Source organism: Lissotriton helveticus, chromosome 3_1, assembly GCF_964261635.1.
Source record: "Lissotriton helveticus chromosome 3_1, aLisHel1.1, whole genome shotgun sequence".
In the NCBI taxonomy this organism is placed as follows: Eukaryota; Metazoa; Chordata; class Amphibia; order Caudata; family Salamandridae; genus Lissotriton; species Lissotriton helveticus.
The window spans coordinates 818851140-818870214 of NC_136061.1; the positions used below are offsets into that span (position 1 = coordinate 818851140).

Genomic DNA, 19075 nt, shown 5'->3' on the forward strand with positions numbered 1-19075 from the left:
TCTTATACGGATATGCAATCGCCTTGCTGGCCCCAGGTTTCTCTTCCAGGACAAACCATTATGAGTAGGTAGACCAGTCAGGCAGATCATAAAGTTATTATGATAAATTATTCCTGCTCGCTATTCACACCCCCAACCATTCAAACTCCTACAACCTTGTTAGAAATTCTCACGGAGCAAAGAACAGTCACTGCTCTGACACCAACCCAAAGGAGGACTCAATAACTCCCGCCCTCTGCAGGTTACGAAAAAGAAGCACCTAACTCAAAGAGAATTACAGTAAGTTGAGAGAAACTTACAAAGACGTCAACAAGCAAGCAACCAAGGCTCTGTTTTACCATGCTACAACAATTGCGATTATTTACCATACTAGTCCCCACCTTACTAGAGTCCGAGAAAGAGATTGATGAGGGAGGACCAAAAAGATCCAATTCGTTTTGCAGCTTGTTGCTAGGCTTTCCATTTGGGACGCTGTTGTTGACCGGTGTGTCTAGGGAAGTAAGAAAAGGGAGAAGTTAAACATACTCAGCAGAGGGCAATTAAGGGACGCCAAGGATTTCAGGGGCACTGAGCATCCATCTGTGTAACCCTTACAGTGGACCATTTTCTTTTATTTTTTACTTACCATAATGACTGTTGAGTACAATAAAAATGGTTACCACTTTGGGGTGTTGAGAGGCAGGGCACTTTTGACTGGTTAAGAAAGCTGCGACTTGAGGTTATCGCTATATCAAAGGGGTAACCCATATAACCCAACAGCATCAGGGTAAATTAACAATATTATATACAAGCAATGCTTTGGGACAAATATATACTATATACTAGAATGAAGGAAAACTTAAATTATTCCTCCCCACGAGCTTCACTCTCTTGACAAATCCAATATCAATTGAAATCATGGACAACGGGTAGCTCAAACAAAAGTCTTGAAAAAGATTTTTTTAATCAAAACCTTTTTATATACGTGTCTTTTTTGTGTATGCATATATACAATCAAATATTCTTATATACAATACATCTTCTTTTCTTCAACAAAAACAAAATACTCAAACCTAATCAAAATTTCTACTGTTCCCTATTACCCTATTAATAGGTCAGGATGCTTTCAATTTTTTTTTTTTAGAAAAAAAGAGCATTCCCTTTAACAAAAGATCACCCTATAAGAAAGTACTGGGAGGTACATTACTCCACCTCAAAGTTTTTTGTACTTTCAAACTTTTAACACAACACTTTAAATTTACAAGGGCGTCCTCAGATCCTAAGGTCGACGCGTTTCAGCCCCATTGGTATCGGGCCTCTTCAGGACTAGGGTGTATAAGGATAATTTTTCAACACAATCACCACTACGATGTAGATTTCAACAGCTTCTGTGTTATTCAATTTCCATGTGCCATACCTCGATGACGCGGTAATCTACGGACAACTGATTCACCTTGATGTCGCGCTACTTAATGAGAACTCAACTTCGGAGTCTGTTTCTCTATTTTTCGCCTTATGGCACGCCATGTTTCCGGGTCTGCGACTTGATGTTATGTCATGATCGTTCTTAAATAACTCTAATCTTTTTTAATTCTAAACTCCTTACTTCATAGATACTTCCGTTCTTCATATCCTTAGAGGTATGCAAAGGAACAGGGGAAGATGCAAGGGAAATTTGACTTGCTTACACGTTTGGTGGTAGTTTTGCCCTTCTCCTCTCCTGTTGCAAGGTAGGTTTGACCACTATGCTGCTTCAGGAGTTAAAAGAACCCCTTCCTGTACAGTATCTCTTCCCCTGGTAAAACGAAGGGCAGTAAGGTCCTGTTGCAAGCGTACCCTGGGATATAGCTACCATCAGTTTTGTAGCTCTGGAGACACTAGGACCCAGGGTTGCAAAAGGCCAACTGCCTTAAAATTATGCCCGTCTTACTACCCAACTAGAGGCAGGGGGCATGCTTTTGTGGGTTTATCTTGACCAGTTGTGAAGTAAGAGATAGCCATTTTAAGCAAGGAACATATCCTCAATGGAGGAAAGCCTTGAGGATGTGTCACATACTTTTTGTAACGAAGTCAAGAACTAGGCTGAACAACCTTTTATTTAAAGGAGGTGTGTATTTTTAGTGGTATACTTGAGAACTCCTACTCTCCCTCCTCGAGAAGCCTGCGACATCCAGCCATCACTACCACAGAGTTAAATGCTGAATGGGCTATACTTCACACTGTATGTAAAGTCAGACAGACCTCAGCAGAGGCAAATTACCTCAGCCCCAGTGGCTGTGGCCCAGTTTTGACCGGCTGGCCCATGACCTCCCGAACTGGGTCTTACATATGCATTTTCTGGTTCATCTTGATGTTCATAGTTCCCGTCGAAAGCTCCCTTCTACCCAGGCGACCTGTATTACTGCTGTATTTTCTATAATTTTGCTACTAATAAAGAATTGCAAAAATAAAAAGAAAAATGCATAGTCTAGAGCTTGATTGGTCAAACAGATTGAGAAAGGGTTACTTCAGAAGTACCTTCAATTACACTAGATATTTTACTCAATACTGGAGTAGCAGGGCTTCAAACAAGCTTTGTTTCACAGGTGTGCTTTAATCTGAAAAGCATTCCTTGAAAGTAAACCCATGCGGGTCAACACAGCACACCTCTAAGATCAGTTACAAATGTTGTTCTTTCAGCACTTGTCAAGTAGTTCACAGGCAAACGGTAACAAAAAGCAGGCGACTTACCCAAACCCAGCAAGTCCATGACTGGTTGGGCTGCTTTGAGGGGAACCGATTTGGATGGAGCAGGGTCCTCCTTCTTAAGAGTCTAGAGAAAAACACAAACATGCCTGATGAACCATTTTCTCAGACTCCAAGAATCCCATTTTGAAGGAATGCAGTTATAAACAAACCAATGCGAATTAAAAAAGTGTCCTTACATGTATACGACACCCATCAAAAGGCTCACATTCAATTACCATTTTCACTTTTTCAAAGACTACTGGTGCCTTCCTGGTCTCTGGTGGTGGTTCGGCACTCTGTGAATCCGTTTGCTCTTTCTACGATGGGAGGAGGGAAAAAAAATTTAAAAGAATTAAATGAAGTATGATTTAAAACAATCATTTAAAAAAACACAGAGGCAGGAATTAAAGTTCTATGTGAGAGTGGAGAGACGTTCCTACTGGCCACTGAAATAAGTGTATTAATGAAGGAGAACTTGCGTGTACCAAGTGCACCGGGACCTTCTCCACACTGTTCAGGTCTGACCATGTATGCATGGAGGTGTTGGGGAAGGGGATATAAAGGCCTGGAGTGGCAGTTAGTTCAAAAGCGTGGGGATACTGAACAGCCGAAGGAGACTGGGTGTTGAAAGAGTGCAGATAAGCAGAAGAGTGGTTAGACTGAGCAGCAGATAATAAGACCGACTCATAAACATGCTCATACTGTCTTTTTAATGGGTTCACCGTTCTGATGTCCATTCTTTCATCACTCAAATATATAGCCTATCCACGTCATTTAAATATATTGTTTCAAAGCCTCCAAAGTCTCCATGCGCATTAAACAGGGTCACGCGAGGTTTGTGAGAAGCAGAGATGGTTGACATTACAAGCACAGAGTGAGGAGAGAAATTGCAGAGGAGCCGCGGAAGGAGTTTGAGTAGCTGGAGGAGGTTGTTTTTATTAAATCTTTTCAGTTAAAGAAGACCAAGATACTGGCCTCGGTTACTTCTGTAAAGTCAAGTTTATATGAACAGCAATCAAAGATCACCTCCATTGCTTTGTAAAACTTGTTTTTACCTCAACAGGATGTTTAATTCTTCCTTACAATCGCTGCAAAACCAGCTGCAGTAAACTCCCAGGGGTGAAGGAGTTCTGAACTTGTCAACAACCACATGCCTCTCAACTCATCTTTAGCCAAAAAACCAAACAGCAGTCATAGTCCCAAAATAACAATCCCAATCGAGTAAAACCTTGAACATTCCTGCTCCAGTGTGAAGCCAGTTTCTCCTCACTAACATAACATCAAACAACGTTTATCGACCTTGGAAAATGATACAGTGGACCTGCAGGGATTTCAACCCGTGACCACTCAGCCAAACACACGTTCCTTTAGGGGATGAGTTAGATTCCCGTGCCACCAGACCGACTCATAAACATGCTCATACTGTCTTTTTAATGGGGTCACCGTTCTGATGTCCATTCTTTCATCACTCAAATATATTGCCCATCTACGTCATTTAAATATATTGTTTCAAAGCCTCCAAAGTCTCCATGCGCATTAAACAGTCTCTTCAAAGCCACACCCCAACAAATTCAGCTATATAGCTAACATCATGCCAACAGGTAAATGGTACTTTTCCATTTTAGATGAAATGCCATCCACCTGCTCCAGCTCCTCTTCACATTGCTGAAGCTTGTTAACTACTCTTTTCGTCGGAACAAAGCACATGGCAGAGGAGGCAGCTGAGTGACCGAGTATACTATGATGCAGTATTATGATACTTGTGCAATGGAGGTGCCAAAGTGCAAAAAAGAGGCCAGATGCTAGTAGTTGGAAGGGTTTAGAGGGATGTATGGAGGTCAGATGCAGTGTGAAACCAGGATTTGTAGTAAAGCAACCAGAAGACTGCAGCTCCAGCAACACTCACCCGATAAGCGTTTATGTCCACACTTCTATCCAGGTATTTCTTCTTCTCATATTTCTCTCGGATGAATGATTCAACTGATCTGAGAGTGCATGTTTAAGGTTAAACCACGACAGACTGGAAGCCATCACAGAATGGCAAAAGAAGACAAGAATGGATTCGAACAAGTCAGAAGAACAAACCAAGTTAAAAGCAAGACCTAGAAATATCCCATGTTGAATTACTATATCCTAAGATAACAAATGATGCATACAATTTAACCGAGGTTCACACAAACTAACCATGCGAGGGGATACGAGGAACAATTAGCTCCCTTTCCAGGCCAAGGGGAATGAACCCGAAGACTGACTGGATAGCTCTATACGAGGGGCCTGATCACAGAAATACATGCAATACTGAATCTTCATGTGTACTTTACACAGTGTGTGAAGTATAAAAAAAAAAAAAGATGCTAAAGGTAGAAGATGGCATGAGTGCTTTAAATTTTTTGTGGGGTGCACTGACATTTTGAAGTACAAAGGGGGGACCAATACCGAAGGGATCCAGAAATGTACTCAAAGGATTGAGGTTTTGCAGTTCCCTGATAATCAGGCCAGCAAGGGACACTTTTCACGTCTTTAACGGACTGCCTCAACTTTCAAGGTGCTGGGAACACATGGGTGCTGGTCTCTCATAGGTGCTTCACAGAAGTAGTGTTCATATAAACTTTGGTTAGGTGTCAGAGCATGGCTGTGAGGTTCAGCCTTATAAGGTTGTGGGGTTTCCGCAATCAGAAAGCTTGACTTTCGCGTTGCTAGACTTCGCCCTCAATTGAGGGTCAATTTAAACCCTTCCTACCTGCTCCCCAGTTTCCTTGTCAAGTGCTAACACTCATCTGAAATCAAAGCATGATGCATTCAATTCACTTTGTAAAACTACTCCATCTTGGATTACCTTTGGCATCCGCATTAATCATGGTTTCCGTTCATTACTCCGCCCCACCATCTTGTCAATTCCCAACCACCTCCAAACCAACATCATTTTATTCTATTACATGCACCAATGTAAAGGTGCCCTGTGAACCTTTGAGGGCACAGACCCACATGCATTGATCGGTAATGACCATAAAGTAAAGTTTATGCAAGACTATACCTGTATTTTATTATTTTATGTGGACAGTTTTTTGTAGTCATCTGCAGCTTTAAGCACAAAGATCACCTCAATTCACATTTTATTTTTTAGCCTCCCACCCCCTCCCTCAGCAAGTATAACAAAAAAGTAGTTATGAAAGTAACAAGGTGGCCTGCGTCCAATATGTCCTCACATTGTAACCAAAGTACTCTACATGCATTTTCTTTTTGTGTTTCATATATGGACTAAAAAACAAAAAGAAATACAAAGTGCTCTGGGCTACTTAAGCAGCCTAGCAAGAGGTGGGCGACTTGACAGATGTTCAGAACAGAGATTGCTCTCCCAAATACCAGTGCTTCTTGTCCCAATGTAGACATATTGAACACCTAAAACATAATGTACAAATAGATCAAACAAATCAAAAGGATGCTGGTCCGTCTGTGGTCGCCTGAAGCTCTCCGGCAGATAAGCTTCATATAGTCTGTTGGCTTTTCTGTTGCCCATTTCTTGCATGCACTGATGAAGAGATTTATGTTACAAACACTTGCACATAACGACCTGGATATGTTACTTAAAAGCCCAACTGCCCTGAAGTGTCCCTTTAGATTAGAGTGAACTCTGCTCTTTTCCACAATCAAACATGTTGAAATCCCATGATCAGACACATTAAATGAACATTTTACACCCACTGTTGAACAAAGTCACTTTTTATGCAGTATATACATTGCAAGCATCCAGTAATATAGAATGAAAGATTTTCAAAGTGTTGGTTAACCAGGCTGTATTGGAACTTAAATTGTGGTGCGTAACGAAACAAGGAGACAGGAGGTTTGCCCAGACAAGAGTAAGAAACAAGGGGGGAAATAGGATTGTAAATCATGCCATACATCTCCACAATTAGCAAGAGACAAACCAAATAACATGTACACAATAAGATCCACGAGTTTAAAAAAGCGTGACAAGGTGTATATGATCGAAAGTAGTGAGACTGGTTAAACAGTGAAAGCAATTGGTCCCGTGCTCACCGTTATCTGTTCTTGTGTCCACTGGTCGAGGTTGACAGACTTCACCCTGGATATGTGGACCCCCAGATTCCGGTGGATTCCAGCACATCGAATGCAGACAAAGACCCCAATGTTCCAAGATGCCCATCTTGGCCCTGAAGAAAAATGCACACAGCAAATGAGGACTACATGTCACAGATAAGAAATGCAAACAGTAAACAACCAATGAATTTGCATGTTTGAAAACACCAATCTGCAAGTTTAGCTGCTAATCAATTTAGGCGGACTGTAAGAATTTGCAGACTACAGAATTAATTGTTTAAGAATGTATTGTTTCAAGAACTGTTTTACTGATTAACTTGTAAACAATTGGACATCCTGAGGCAAAATGTGCTCCAAGTTATGTTGTGCAAATATAGGCCATTTCAGTGAATAGCAAGTTACTTACCTTCGGTAATGCACTTTCTGGTGGATACAAATTCCTCAACTTTTGAATATCCACAAGCACCAGACTGGATCCGAAAGACAGAACAATAATGCTTCTGCCTTGGAAATGACAAACTGTGTAGTACATTTATCTTAACCCTGTCCACACCCTCAGACATGGGCTCAATAATAATTAGCTATACCAGTGTGGAGCTTTCTAGATTAGGACCTTTTAGATTGGGAAGAAGACAAATCCTGAGAACGGGGAGGAGGGAGGGCAGTGAGGAACCTCTGCTTAGGTAGAGTATCTACCAGAAAGAGCATTACCAAAGGTCAGTAACTTGTTCACCTGAGAGATTATTCCAACCTTGTATTCCTCACCTTTAGAACAGACACCAAAGCAGTACCTCCCAAGGCGATGGGTCTGTGGAATGGCTCAGATAAAGTCCTGCAGGACTAAGCAAACGAAATTCTCTTCTCTTCGGGCCTGGCTGACAAGGCAGTAGCACTTCGTGAACGTGTGTACTGACGCACAAGTAGCAACTTCACAGATGCAAAGGACAGGTGCTCGGAGTGCAAGCACAGTAGTTGCAATCATGCTCTTTGTGAAATGGGCCATCGGTCGTTCTAGAAGCTGCTTCTTGGCCAATGCGTAGCAGATGCAGAGGACCATCAACTTCAACAAAGTCCTTTTCTCTGATGCATTCCCCTTCCTTGCCCCATAGAATCCTACAAAGAGCAGAGCATCGACCTGATGTTCTTTAGTGCAATCGATATGGAAACTCAAAAGCTCATTAATGGTCAAGATGGTCCAGTCTCTCATCCTCTTTCGAGAGATGAGGTGTGGTAAGAACATTAAAAAAGTGATAAAAAGCTCAACGTGAAAAGCCGTAATCACTTTACGCAAGAAGGTAGCCTTGGTCCACAGTAGGAACAGTAAGTCCAATAAACCTAAAGAGGCTGAAAGAGCCAACAGATGATATCAACAGTGCCCACATTTAGTCTTTTCTTCGTCAAAGATACAACAAACAATAGGACATGAGACATTTTGCCTGAAACGAATCAGTATTCAGAGCGCCACACCAGGCTACCAACTTGTCCCAGTGCTGGGTGTATACAGACTTAGTAGAGGGACACTTTGCATCCAGGATACCATCCACAACCCCGGCAAGAAGATCGAATGTCATCAATTCCTGCTGCTCAAGTTTGTGTGCAAGACCCTGCCCTGCCGCTGCAATAGGCCTTCCCTTAGTGGTAGCTTGATTAGAGGGCAGATTCTAATGCCCAGAAGTTCTGGATACCACGCTCTCCTTGCCCAATCCAAAGCCACTAAGATGACTTGGGCCCTGTCATTAAAGATATTCTTCAGAACTCTGGGCAGGAGAGGTAGTAGCAGAAGGGCGTATAGGAGTCCCTTCCCGTTCTCTATCCCAAATGTGTCTCAGAGAGAGAACCTTTTTGGAAACTCCAACATGCATATGTTTAGATATTGTGTGTTCTCGTCTGTGGTGATAATATCTAGCCAGGTTTCTCACGACTGAATGCATACCTTGTAGCACCTCAGCATGTAATTATCACTCATGATCCGCCAGGTGCTGTCGACTGAGCCCGCCAAGTGGTTCACGACCAGGTAATGGCCCCATCACCCCATCCAGCTCCAGAAGGGAAGCATCTCCTGACACATGAGCCGAGAACCTCACTACACCCTGCTTGTTGTACTACCAGATGGCGTGGTGTTGTCTGTGAGAACCTAAACCAGTCCCCCTTTGATGGATGCAGAAAGCCCTTCTGCGCCAGGTAAATGGGCAATAACCATATTAAGGCAGCGCCCTGCCAAAAAAAAAAAAAATAAAGATTCCTCTGATCTCCATCTCTCCCAGATAACCTCCCCAACCTAGCAGTGATGTCGATGTCAGAGGGGTGGGGGAATGCAAAGTTTGCTGTGCATCATGGACTGGACGTTACCTGCTTGATCCCAACCCTCACCCTGGAAGGACTGGGGTGCCAGTTATGGGCTGTGGGGATAGCAATTCCTTGATAGGGACAAAACTGATGAGGATACTATCTCGTGGGGTAGAAAAGATTAAAGAAAGAACCATAGCAAGTCTTATTTTAAATATTCCAGCAATGAATCACCTTCTTGCCAAACAGTGGTGACTTATCAAACGGCATGTCCATAAAAGAGCCTCGCACATCTCCAGAGAAGCCAGTAATTCACATCCAAGCATGTCGGCGAAGCACAACACTGGTTCCAACTGCTCTGCCCAAGCAATTAATAGTGGGATAATGTACTTTTGCGGTGTCCTGCCCATTTTGGATGGTTTGAGCCACATTGGCTTAAAATTATTTGGCGTGGTAAGATCTCACCAAGCATGCCCAACACAGCAAGGGTATACCTTCCTAGGGAGCAGCTGGCACTGACCGATCGGAGGGCATCCACTTCCCAAAGGTCTCAAATCATTTTGACTCGGTCTGGTGTCGTTCTGGGGAAAGAGTTGGGGTTGAGATAAAGGCATGATTTACCTGAATCAGAGTAGACTGCGGTTGGTACGGCATTGACCAGATACATCGGCTAAGGCTAAAATCAAAGGTCTTAGCTAATGCCAGACCTAAAAAAGATAAAGTACTTACGCATAATCATGGTAACTGGGCCGGCTTTTTAGCTCAAGATAATCAAAATAGGCATTTACAATTACATAAATATGCATGAAAGCGTGAAAAAAAGATTAAATATACAATATAGGTTAGGAGATGCATATTTGACCCCAAAACCCTCCAAAAGGAAAACAACAGGATTACAATACCATCCATTATAAAGAAATTGACAAACTGTGGAAAGCAGCAGCTCAGGCTACTGCTACATGGCATCTTGAGTACTCTCTGTAGGCAGCAAATCCAAATAGAGGCCATCTTGAACAAACACAGCATTATTTAAAAAGGTTTTATCAGATCAATGAGGTCGGGGACTAGCTCTTGCTGACAAATCTAAAAAAACACAAACTGCATGTCCTATTCATGTGTTTCCTGTTGCAGACGGACACCGACATTCAAATATTATATTCAGTGATAATTAAGGATGCTGTGATGAACTCAGCAAGGGAAACAGTGCAGTAGGGGAAGGCCTTGCCAAAAAGAAAAGGGCAAAGTCGGATGGGTTTTTTTCTTCTTCAGAACAACCTCTTTTTCAAAGTCTCTGTAAATTAATGTTGGCATTTTAATTCTAGGATACGCTTTGAACTCTAGTAAAGAGTGCCTGCCCCTGTAATTGCCTAGTGCGACAGTGGCAGGTTTTACTCTGTCGATCTGACTCCGTGATGTATTGTATACATCCGACTTTGCCCTTTTCTTTTTGGCACGGCCTTCCCCTACTGCACTGTTTCCCAAACTTGCTGAGTTCATCACATCATCCTTAATTATCACTGAATATATATATATATATATATATATATATATATATATATATATATATATATATATATATATATATATATATATATATATATATATATATATATATATTCCTCCAATCCCGCCCTGGTTAAGAACGGGTCCGACACATGCTGGGGTTGCTCAACATTAATTTAATGCCACCAAGATACAGCATAAATAGCGCGATGTGCACACAGTTCTCTGTCCCTGGCAGACGTGTTTCGGCGGTTTGCCTTCTTCAGTGCCGGGTGTCTGGTGTGTGCTTCAAAATGATGGTCTTTCGCTGGGCTTTTTCATAAGTCCTGCCGAGGACTCCCATTGGCTGGCTGTTGTAGCGATAGAAAGCGGACAGGGAAAGTTCCATCTTTCGAGTGTTTTTGCCGCTTTCTTACTCTGAAGTCCCCAGATGCTGTGACCAGATCCCGCTACCTGGAACATGCCCTTGGAGTCCAAAGCAAGGTACAGTGACCCACCCTGGCATACAATAATGTTCTCCAATATGGCGCTCCTATAACTTAGCAGGATCTGCTTGGCGGATTACATCGTTGCCAGGCAACCCCTTCAGCAGACCATCTGCTCCCTCTATTTTTTTTTTTTCCTTCAAGCAGACCCTCTGAATCTCCACGCTCCTTGCTGGTGAACAGAGACGCGGACTCGGATATTTTAGGCAGGTAAGATCTTTATTCACTCCCTCTGATTGAGATAGATAGATTTTTTTTTTTCACGGTACCTTTACTTGCAGTAATTTAGGACCGTGCCTGGGAAGGGAAAAAAACATGGCACCCGCAGTTGTGTGTCCACGAACCCACCAAGGTTGGAGTGAATAAATTCCATTAGTGTTGAGGTGTTCCAGTGGCTGGCTGCTCTTGAAATTCGGAAGGATCAATCTAGCTACTCTTCAGTTGGTTTCCAATCTGTTCCCGCTCTCTTGAAAAGCAGTTAGTGACTCCCCACTTCTAGAAGACCGTGGGAACAACAGAGCCTTTTTAGGTCTTGCCATCGCTTCGCATCGCGCCTGCGTTGCAAAGAAAAAAGACCTTTTCCGATCGCTTAGGCTTTTCAGCCAAGCACGTGCATGCATTCCATTGCCTTTAATGGCAACGCGTGCACGTCAGGAGATTCACTCGCGGGACCACGCGGCGCGTTATGCGGCTCGCTCTCGCAAGTGAAACTCTTGCACTCGCCCCCTCCTCTCGCCCCTCCCCCTGCTGCCAAACCTGCTCTCCGGTAACTTTCGCGGCGGAGTACCTGCAGAGGAGCGCTGCATACCCTCGGGGGCACAGGTCACGAAGGAATCCGGCCTGGCTGTGGAGGCAGTGCCGGTGCGAAGGACCTGCAATCTACGCTGATATCAAGGGGTCCAACATAGGAACAAAGTGTGTCTGGATTGGCCTCCTGTGATTGATTGATGCCCATAAAGGAGTTGCACTGCTGGGGGTGGGTGCCTGTGCTGCCTATAGGCGGATTGAGCACCGAGCCGCGTTCTGCTGAAAAGTAGCGGTGAGTGAACTAGTGCTGACGGACTGTCATACTGGGGGCCGAGGGGCTCAGGACTAATCGCAGCACCTCACTTAGCCCTCTGCGTGTCTTCTCGTCCTGGCATCTCGCTTCCTTGCATGACGGACGAATGTGCACCTCTTTTAGATGACAAGGGCCTGTCCTGTAATTGGCAACAGTAATCACCCAGGCCGTGCGAAACTGCGTCATCTCCGAGATTAGTTTTGAGGCGCGGGGCGGTGAAGAGACACCTTCTGTCAGTGTCTGAGGCGACACGGGCAAACAATCCCTTACGCGGTTAAAAACAGAAGTGAGAGAGGATATGGTGGATGGAGGCACCGTGAATAGCAGCGTCTTCGCGAATAACAATGAGGTCAGGGCTGACTTTGGGCTTCATTGGTAGAGCTGACAGGGTACAGCTTTCGAAATCAGGGGATTGCTCTATGGGTACACATATATACCGTTGCTCCGGTTTATTGCTGTCTGAGCCTGTGTACGCGCCCGAACCCAGTCATTATCACGCATGTGTCGCCTGGCATGTAATATTTCTCCCCAACCCGGATTCCACACAGGAAGGAGCAAACATTTATGGCATATGTGCTAAACGCCCCCATTGCCACGTGGAACCCCTTTGGCCTTTCCTGAAATTCTAGCCAGTGCTACTGGAATGATGCAGTTTTGCAACTGTAGCGTTTTCCGCATAAATTACGGATTTGCCGTATTTACTACGTAATCCTTAATCTAATATCTGATGCACAGATTTTAAGGGGAAAAAAAATTCTAGCTCGTGTTTGCCCATGGTTGACTGGTCACCATTCTGTTGCTTTATTGCTATATTTGGGAGTTAATCTGGTTCTAATGAGCCCGGTCACAGTGCTTGATTTGTAAAAGGATTAGTGCCAGTGCCCAAAGCGCCGCACAGAATCCCATGGACGGCGCTATAAAAGTCAGTGCAATGAATATTGACCTATTTTTCATTTTTCCACTCAATTTCTTTTTTGTTCTTTTCATTCCTTCTCTGCTTCGTTTTTCCACCCTCCGTGTCTCTCCTTTTCTCCTCTATCCTCTACCCTCATTCCACCTCTCTTCTCCCCATTGAGCATACATAATTGTAAATTATCTCCTGCTGCCTTCACTTCTGTATCTCCCTCGCATTCACATCTTCCCATAGCCGCCTCTCTTTTCCTGCAGGCGCTCTCTCTGTGCCCCTATATACTCCTTTAACTCTCAATTCCTGGACCTTCACACTCTAATTTCTCCCATCCATCTCCAGAGCAGGGTTAGCTTGCATGTGTGTGGGGTGTGCCAGCAGGAGGTTAGTATGCAGGTGTGTGCGTAATTGCCATGGGATTCTTGTTCCATCCTAGTCCAATGCATTTCAAGGTGCGGTTTGTACCTTTTTTTCCCTTCAAGTGGGGGCTACTGTGTACGTGGGAGGGCTTTATACCATCACAGCCCATGGGACTGGCAAGCTGCGCAAAGCTGAAACCTAAAGGTACACAGATTTTTCCATAGCGCAAGCTGCAGAATGAACCTCTAGGCGCTTACAAATCGAAGTTCCTGATTAAATGTCATCCAGCCCAAGTGTATTTTTACATACCAAAGAATTGCAATCTGGGCCTTTATTACTGATGGGGGCACAATGTTCTGCGCTGCGGCACACTTGAACTGGTTGCCCCCTGCGCAAACCAGGTAATTGTGCCCTAGCACAATAAATATGCTGTGCCCAGCCCAGCCACAAACTCATCTTAGGGGTCAGTGCATCAGAGAAAGACAGCCTGGTTGTTTGAAGCAGCTGGACCTGGTCTGCATTTCAAAGGGGAGGGGGCAGAGATCCCTTTGCAGGCAGATGCCCTCAGTGATTAATCTACCTGCAGGGGCATGTCTTGATGGATTCAATGGAACCCCCCCCATATGCCTTTCAAGGTTCACAACCTGACAACTCTTTGTAGGTCGAGACTGCAGAGTGCATGCTCTGCGAGGCATGCTGTATTTGAATATGGACTTGAAGCTCTGCCCATATTTGTTATGGGCTTGTGTCATTGTCCATCCTTCTGATTTGTTATTAGACTTGATAGTCCCTCCTTAGTGTTGCCTTGTCTTCATTCGTAACCTCCTATGAAGACTGGCCCTTTTACTTAATTTGTTACACAGTTCAGTCTTATTTAGTTTGTAAGTACTATTTTCTTTAATGAGTTCTCTTACTGCAGACACGGCATGCTTTCCTGCAAAATTCAGCGCGCCATGCACGCTTTCACTTTCCTAGCAGTTTGGGACAATGGTGGCTGCTTTTTTGAAAAGCAATAGGTCTCGCATTTACTTAAGTTTGGGTTATTGGCATTGTAAATGACAAAGCCTTTTATTTATGTGTTAATTATTGAAACAGACACATACAAGGCATTGTCATTTACAATGCCAATAGCTTAAACTCTACCAAATGCAAGACCTATTGCATTGCAAATGCTTGTTTGCTAATGTTACCAACCTATGGAATGCTCTACTAAAGCCTTATAATTACAGTTCATGCGCTTGGCCTGGGTCTGGGTGGACGGTGAGTGGGAGGAGGCCACAGGGGCTTACCGAGAGGTGGCAATTAATGCAGGGTTCTGCCTAATTCAATTGCATATCTTACACCGTTCCTATTAATTCAGCACTCGCTGCCATTCAGGCCATGACCAGATGCCCCATAGATCTCTGCCTTTGTGACTGCGGGGAGAGGGGTACATTCTTTCACATCCTGTGGTCCTGCCCTGTAACACAGACATATTGGGTGGCATTACAGAAACTTGTAGGAGTGGACATGCTTCCTGCACATATATTGAGGGGGGAGGCACCACCAAAATATGACTGAGCCATTTACCTCAAATTTTGAACTTCTGTTCATTTGTGTCTTTGTTATATATGTTGTGTTGGACGCAGGATTGTGTCCCACTTTATTCTTGTGTTTTATGTGATTTGATACATTATTAAATTTTCTGTCCGGCTGGACAGCTTTAATATAGCACTGATTTTAGACCTATATTCATTGTTTTCTGTGTGATCTCCCCTGTCAGGGACTATTTTGTAATTGTAACGCACTACTACCCAGGGTCCCTGACCATTACAACTGGGTTCCCTTTTTAATTAAACACATAATAGTCTTATACAGCAGAACTCTTCCTCAAGGGCTTCCTGGCAGTGACAGATATATTATGAAATTGTAAAGTTAGACTTGTAATAACCATGTTTTAACTTTTTTTTTTTTTTTAAGACGGAGACTCGGAGCATTGCTAATATGTACAGGAAGATAATTCCAATATTTACAAGCAAAACAAGAGAAAGATTCCGCTCTACCTGCTGCATTTGATCAGAACAACAATCATCTTGTTCTTAGAAATAGAGCAGAGGAGGCGAGGATGGAAAAGAATGGCCACAACAGTTAACAGCTCCAAGTAAAGCAAAGACCCTTGTATATAATCAACGAAGGTTCTGAAGATGAGATGAAGTGGAAGCACATGGAGGTAGGTTGAGAAGCTAGCAACAGAGCTGCTGAATCTCCACATCCCGAAAGCTCTGCAACAGATAAAGAGGGGCCACTAAGTACAAGAAGTTCCCAGTATGAAGATGAGAACCAAGGGCGTCTTGATTTACTGTTTAACTTGATGCAGAGGAAGAACAACTTTTTGAAAAAATGCTCCAGTGTTTATTTTTATTTTTAGCAGAGCAGACTGGGGTAGGAGAAAGTATATGCACAGTGGGACAACTCAGCAATGACCAGGCCGACGTTTCCATGCTAAATAAAAGGACATTGTTATTATCACTGTTACGTTTAAGACAGTTTTGGCTCTCAACTATTTGGCGACAGCTTAAATGCATTTCCCAACGTTTTTCTGAGTTTGATAAATGTTCTCAGATTGGGATAAATGATTTAGGCGTTGGCAGAGTAGGGTACAATGTCGCATCCAAAGATATGAACTAGGTACAGAAGAGGCATAAATCTTGGAGTAGGACTCAACGAGGAGCCTTTAAGTACACAGAACGTAACAGAGTTTGTGATGGAATGGAAAGGGGGGGGGGGGCAGTCATAGCCTGAGTGCAGTTTGAGAGAAAAAAGTAGAACCGTTTTAGTGCCTGCATGCAAATTCTGTTATCAAACAGGAGCGAGATGAGAAAAGTGTGAGACAATGTGAAAAGCTGCAGAGAAATCCAACAGCACCATTGCTGGGCCACCATGATCAATACTGGCTCTGATATCATCAGATATTGCCAATAGTGTGGGTTTCAGTGCTGTGTGAAGTGTTTAAATGTTTTGGTATGGAAAGTTGTGGACTGGCCTGTTTAAGTGCTTGTAATTCGAAATGTCAGAGCGATAACTGAATATATCCATACGGTCATAGATATTTTTCCAAATGTGCTCTAGTCGTCTACAATTACATTTGGCTGTCCAGATTTCATTGCTGTACCAAGGGACTGAAGTATACCTTTGGGAGGAGGTATGGGGTCTACAGCTGAGGTGATCCAAACATTGAGTTCTTCAGAGATGGTAAAGAGGTCTTCATAAGTGGGTGGAGAAGAATTTTTGAACAAGAGAGACAAGTTGGCTTGCGTGTCTTTCGGCCATGAACAAGCAAAATGAGCATGACCAACTAGAGGGACCTGGGTATGATTCAAGGGTTTGGAAAACCTTAACGGGAACTGCAAAGGTTTTGGAACTTAAAAAAGGATAAGGAGCCTCCACTCTGAAGAGTGAATGGCTGGTAAAGACAGGATCAAAAGTATATCCTGCAATCTGACCAATCCTTGATTCAGTAAGGTACTGGCATCATGAAGTGAAGGGGCCTCTAGATGACACCATAATTCTACAACAATGGAACAATTAGACGCCTTTAAAATAACAGGAGCTAAGAGATTCAGCACAGCAAGACAAAAATTCACTTCGGGGCCCGGAGGACAATAATCTTGCCCCCTGTGAAGGTAGTAGAGGAATTCAATTTTAGTACAGATATAAAACACTCCATCTGGCAGAAATTACAGTTGTCTTTGGTAAGTTCAGAGGATGCGGACACAGAAAACAATTGCTAGCACACCGGCCAGCGAATTTTGGTGGACTTGCATGCCAAAATGAAAACCTAGGGAAATGGCTGCTGCCTGATCTGATCCTAAGATACAGCCATATTTTGGTTAGAAGCAAGACATCTGGTTAATCCAACTCAATTAATTTAAAGACTTCGAGTTGGTTCTTTGGAAAGCGTCTGACATTAAGCAAATAACAACCAGACAAAACAGATCTTGATTACTGTAGGTTGGTTGTATTTACAAGTTTTTGATGTAGAAGGATATGAAGAATAAAGACAATGAAAGGCTGCAAAGAGAGTTAAGCTGCACTCGTTGAAGGAATTGAGAAACTGTTGTTATAGATTCCAGGCAACAGCAAAAGCATAACTTAACAGATGGTTGAAGTCAGAGTAGCTGAGTAGCAAACTGTGCCAGACGTTGAGATATGGTATGTGTAAGAAACAGTTTCTGGTTTTATTTATTTGTGTGCTGTGCGTGAATGAAAGTAGACAGACAGGACCTCGGTGAGCTGCTAGAGCACTCTGTGAATGCTTTTGTTTTTTTAGCCAGCCATGGAAGAGGTGGGGGTGTGGCCAAGACTACACTACCAGCGTGTAAGCTATTAAAACTAAGGGCAAATAAAGTCTACAAACTGGAGCCCAGCCTCTTCTACTCCAAATAGGAGACACAATTTCTAATGGGATACAGTAGAAAAGTAATAGTTACCAAAATATGCATAATAAATCAAACAAAATAAAACCATTCCAAAATGACTTCTTCTGGAGGTTGTCTAGTGGAGCCAGTCACATCTGGAATACGAGGAAAGAAAGTGGCTGGGATAGGTAGAACGATTAAAAGGTCATAATGGCATTACAAATCAGTAAGGAGCCACTCCCACAATTCATGCTGCATCCTCCCATCTCCAGTTGGGGACAATCTGGATGACTATCACACCAGACCTGGTTCTTTCTGGGTACCAAAAAAGCAAGTGGTTGGATAGATTTAGGCATTTAGTGAACATTCTCTCAACATTTTCTTACTCATGTTTGGAGAGCACGGCAATAAACAGGAAGGGGTGACTGATTTACAGGCTACGTAACATGTTAGGGTTTGCATGCCTGCAGCCTGTTAAGTATTAGGAGGTTTCATTTTTGTCTCAAAGTTTGCTTTAAGTTGCACCAAATGAGGGCTGATGACCTTAAACATCAGAGCCTGGAAAGCCTTACTACTTTTAAGGGCCTCATATTTCTTAGCCTGATGTGGACCTTGCCATCACTTCATTCCCATCAATACATAGAGTTATGAAAATATTATAGCAATTGATGCAAAGGCGATGATATGTGAAATTCCACATGTCACAAACTCTAGTAAAGCCAGATCTTATGGTTTTACAAATGTAGCAAATATAGTTCTCCAGCCATGACTGCAGACACCTGTTCAATTGTGTAAACACAGGTTTTTATAGAAATATGCAAATTATCTACTTAAATCTCGACATTAATGTATGCTCAAAGTATTCTGAGAGGGCCATGTGCCCGTGCCTTTATGCTAAATCCTAAAGTACACCAGACGATATAAATGTTTTGGGACTGGATTCCATCTCCTATCCACAGTAAATAAAGTTCCTCCCAAAGGAAATGATTTAGCTCGGACGGTGCACCAAAAGCCGGACATCAAGCTGAATGGTACCTGCACATGATTTACCTCTAAGAATGTGCAAACAGATGTGAGACTTATGAATTCACATCTCCACGTACCAAATCATGTATTGTGAAAATATGTGTGTTAGTAAGGCAGCTGCAAATCAGCTAGACCTGATGATGTTGAAACGATCACTTCCTTCCTCAAACTGTAAGAAAATGCCATAAAACTGCCTGAACTTGCAGATGCAACTTCCTGTCCCAGCTCTAACCACAGGATTGCGCTCTCTCAAAATACAAATCTAATCAACACTTGGATCTGTAGA

The 19075-nt window shown here is 43.1% G+C and overlaps 1 protein-coding gene across 1 annotated transcript in view; it reads right to left on the bottom strand.

The window, feature by feature from the left end:
* SMAP2 (small ArfGAP2) overlaps nucleotides 1-19075 on the bottom strand; it is a 130340-nt gene that overhangs the window by 70262 nt on the left and 41003 nt on the right. The window contains exons 2-7 of the mRNA XM_078681104.1: nucleotides 6745-6878; nucleotides 6150-6235; nucleotides 4613-4691; nucleotides 2943-3023; nucleotides 2710-2791; nucleotides 381-490 (exon numbers count right to left, since the gene is read on the bottom strand). Coding sequence (XP_078537230.1) covers nucleotides 381-490; nucleotides 2710-2791; nucleotides 2943-3023; nucleotides 4613-4691; nucleotides 6150-6235; nucleotides 6745-6878 — 572 coding nt within the window. The remainder of the gene's footprint in view (nucleotides 1-380; nucleotides 491-2709; nucleotides 2792-2942; nucleotides 3024-4612; nucleotides 4692-6149; nucleotides 6236-6744; nucleotides 6879-19075) is intronic.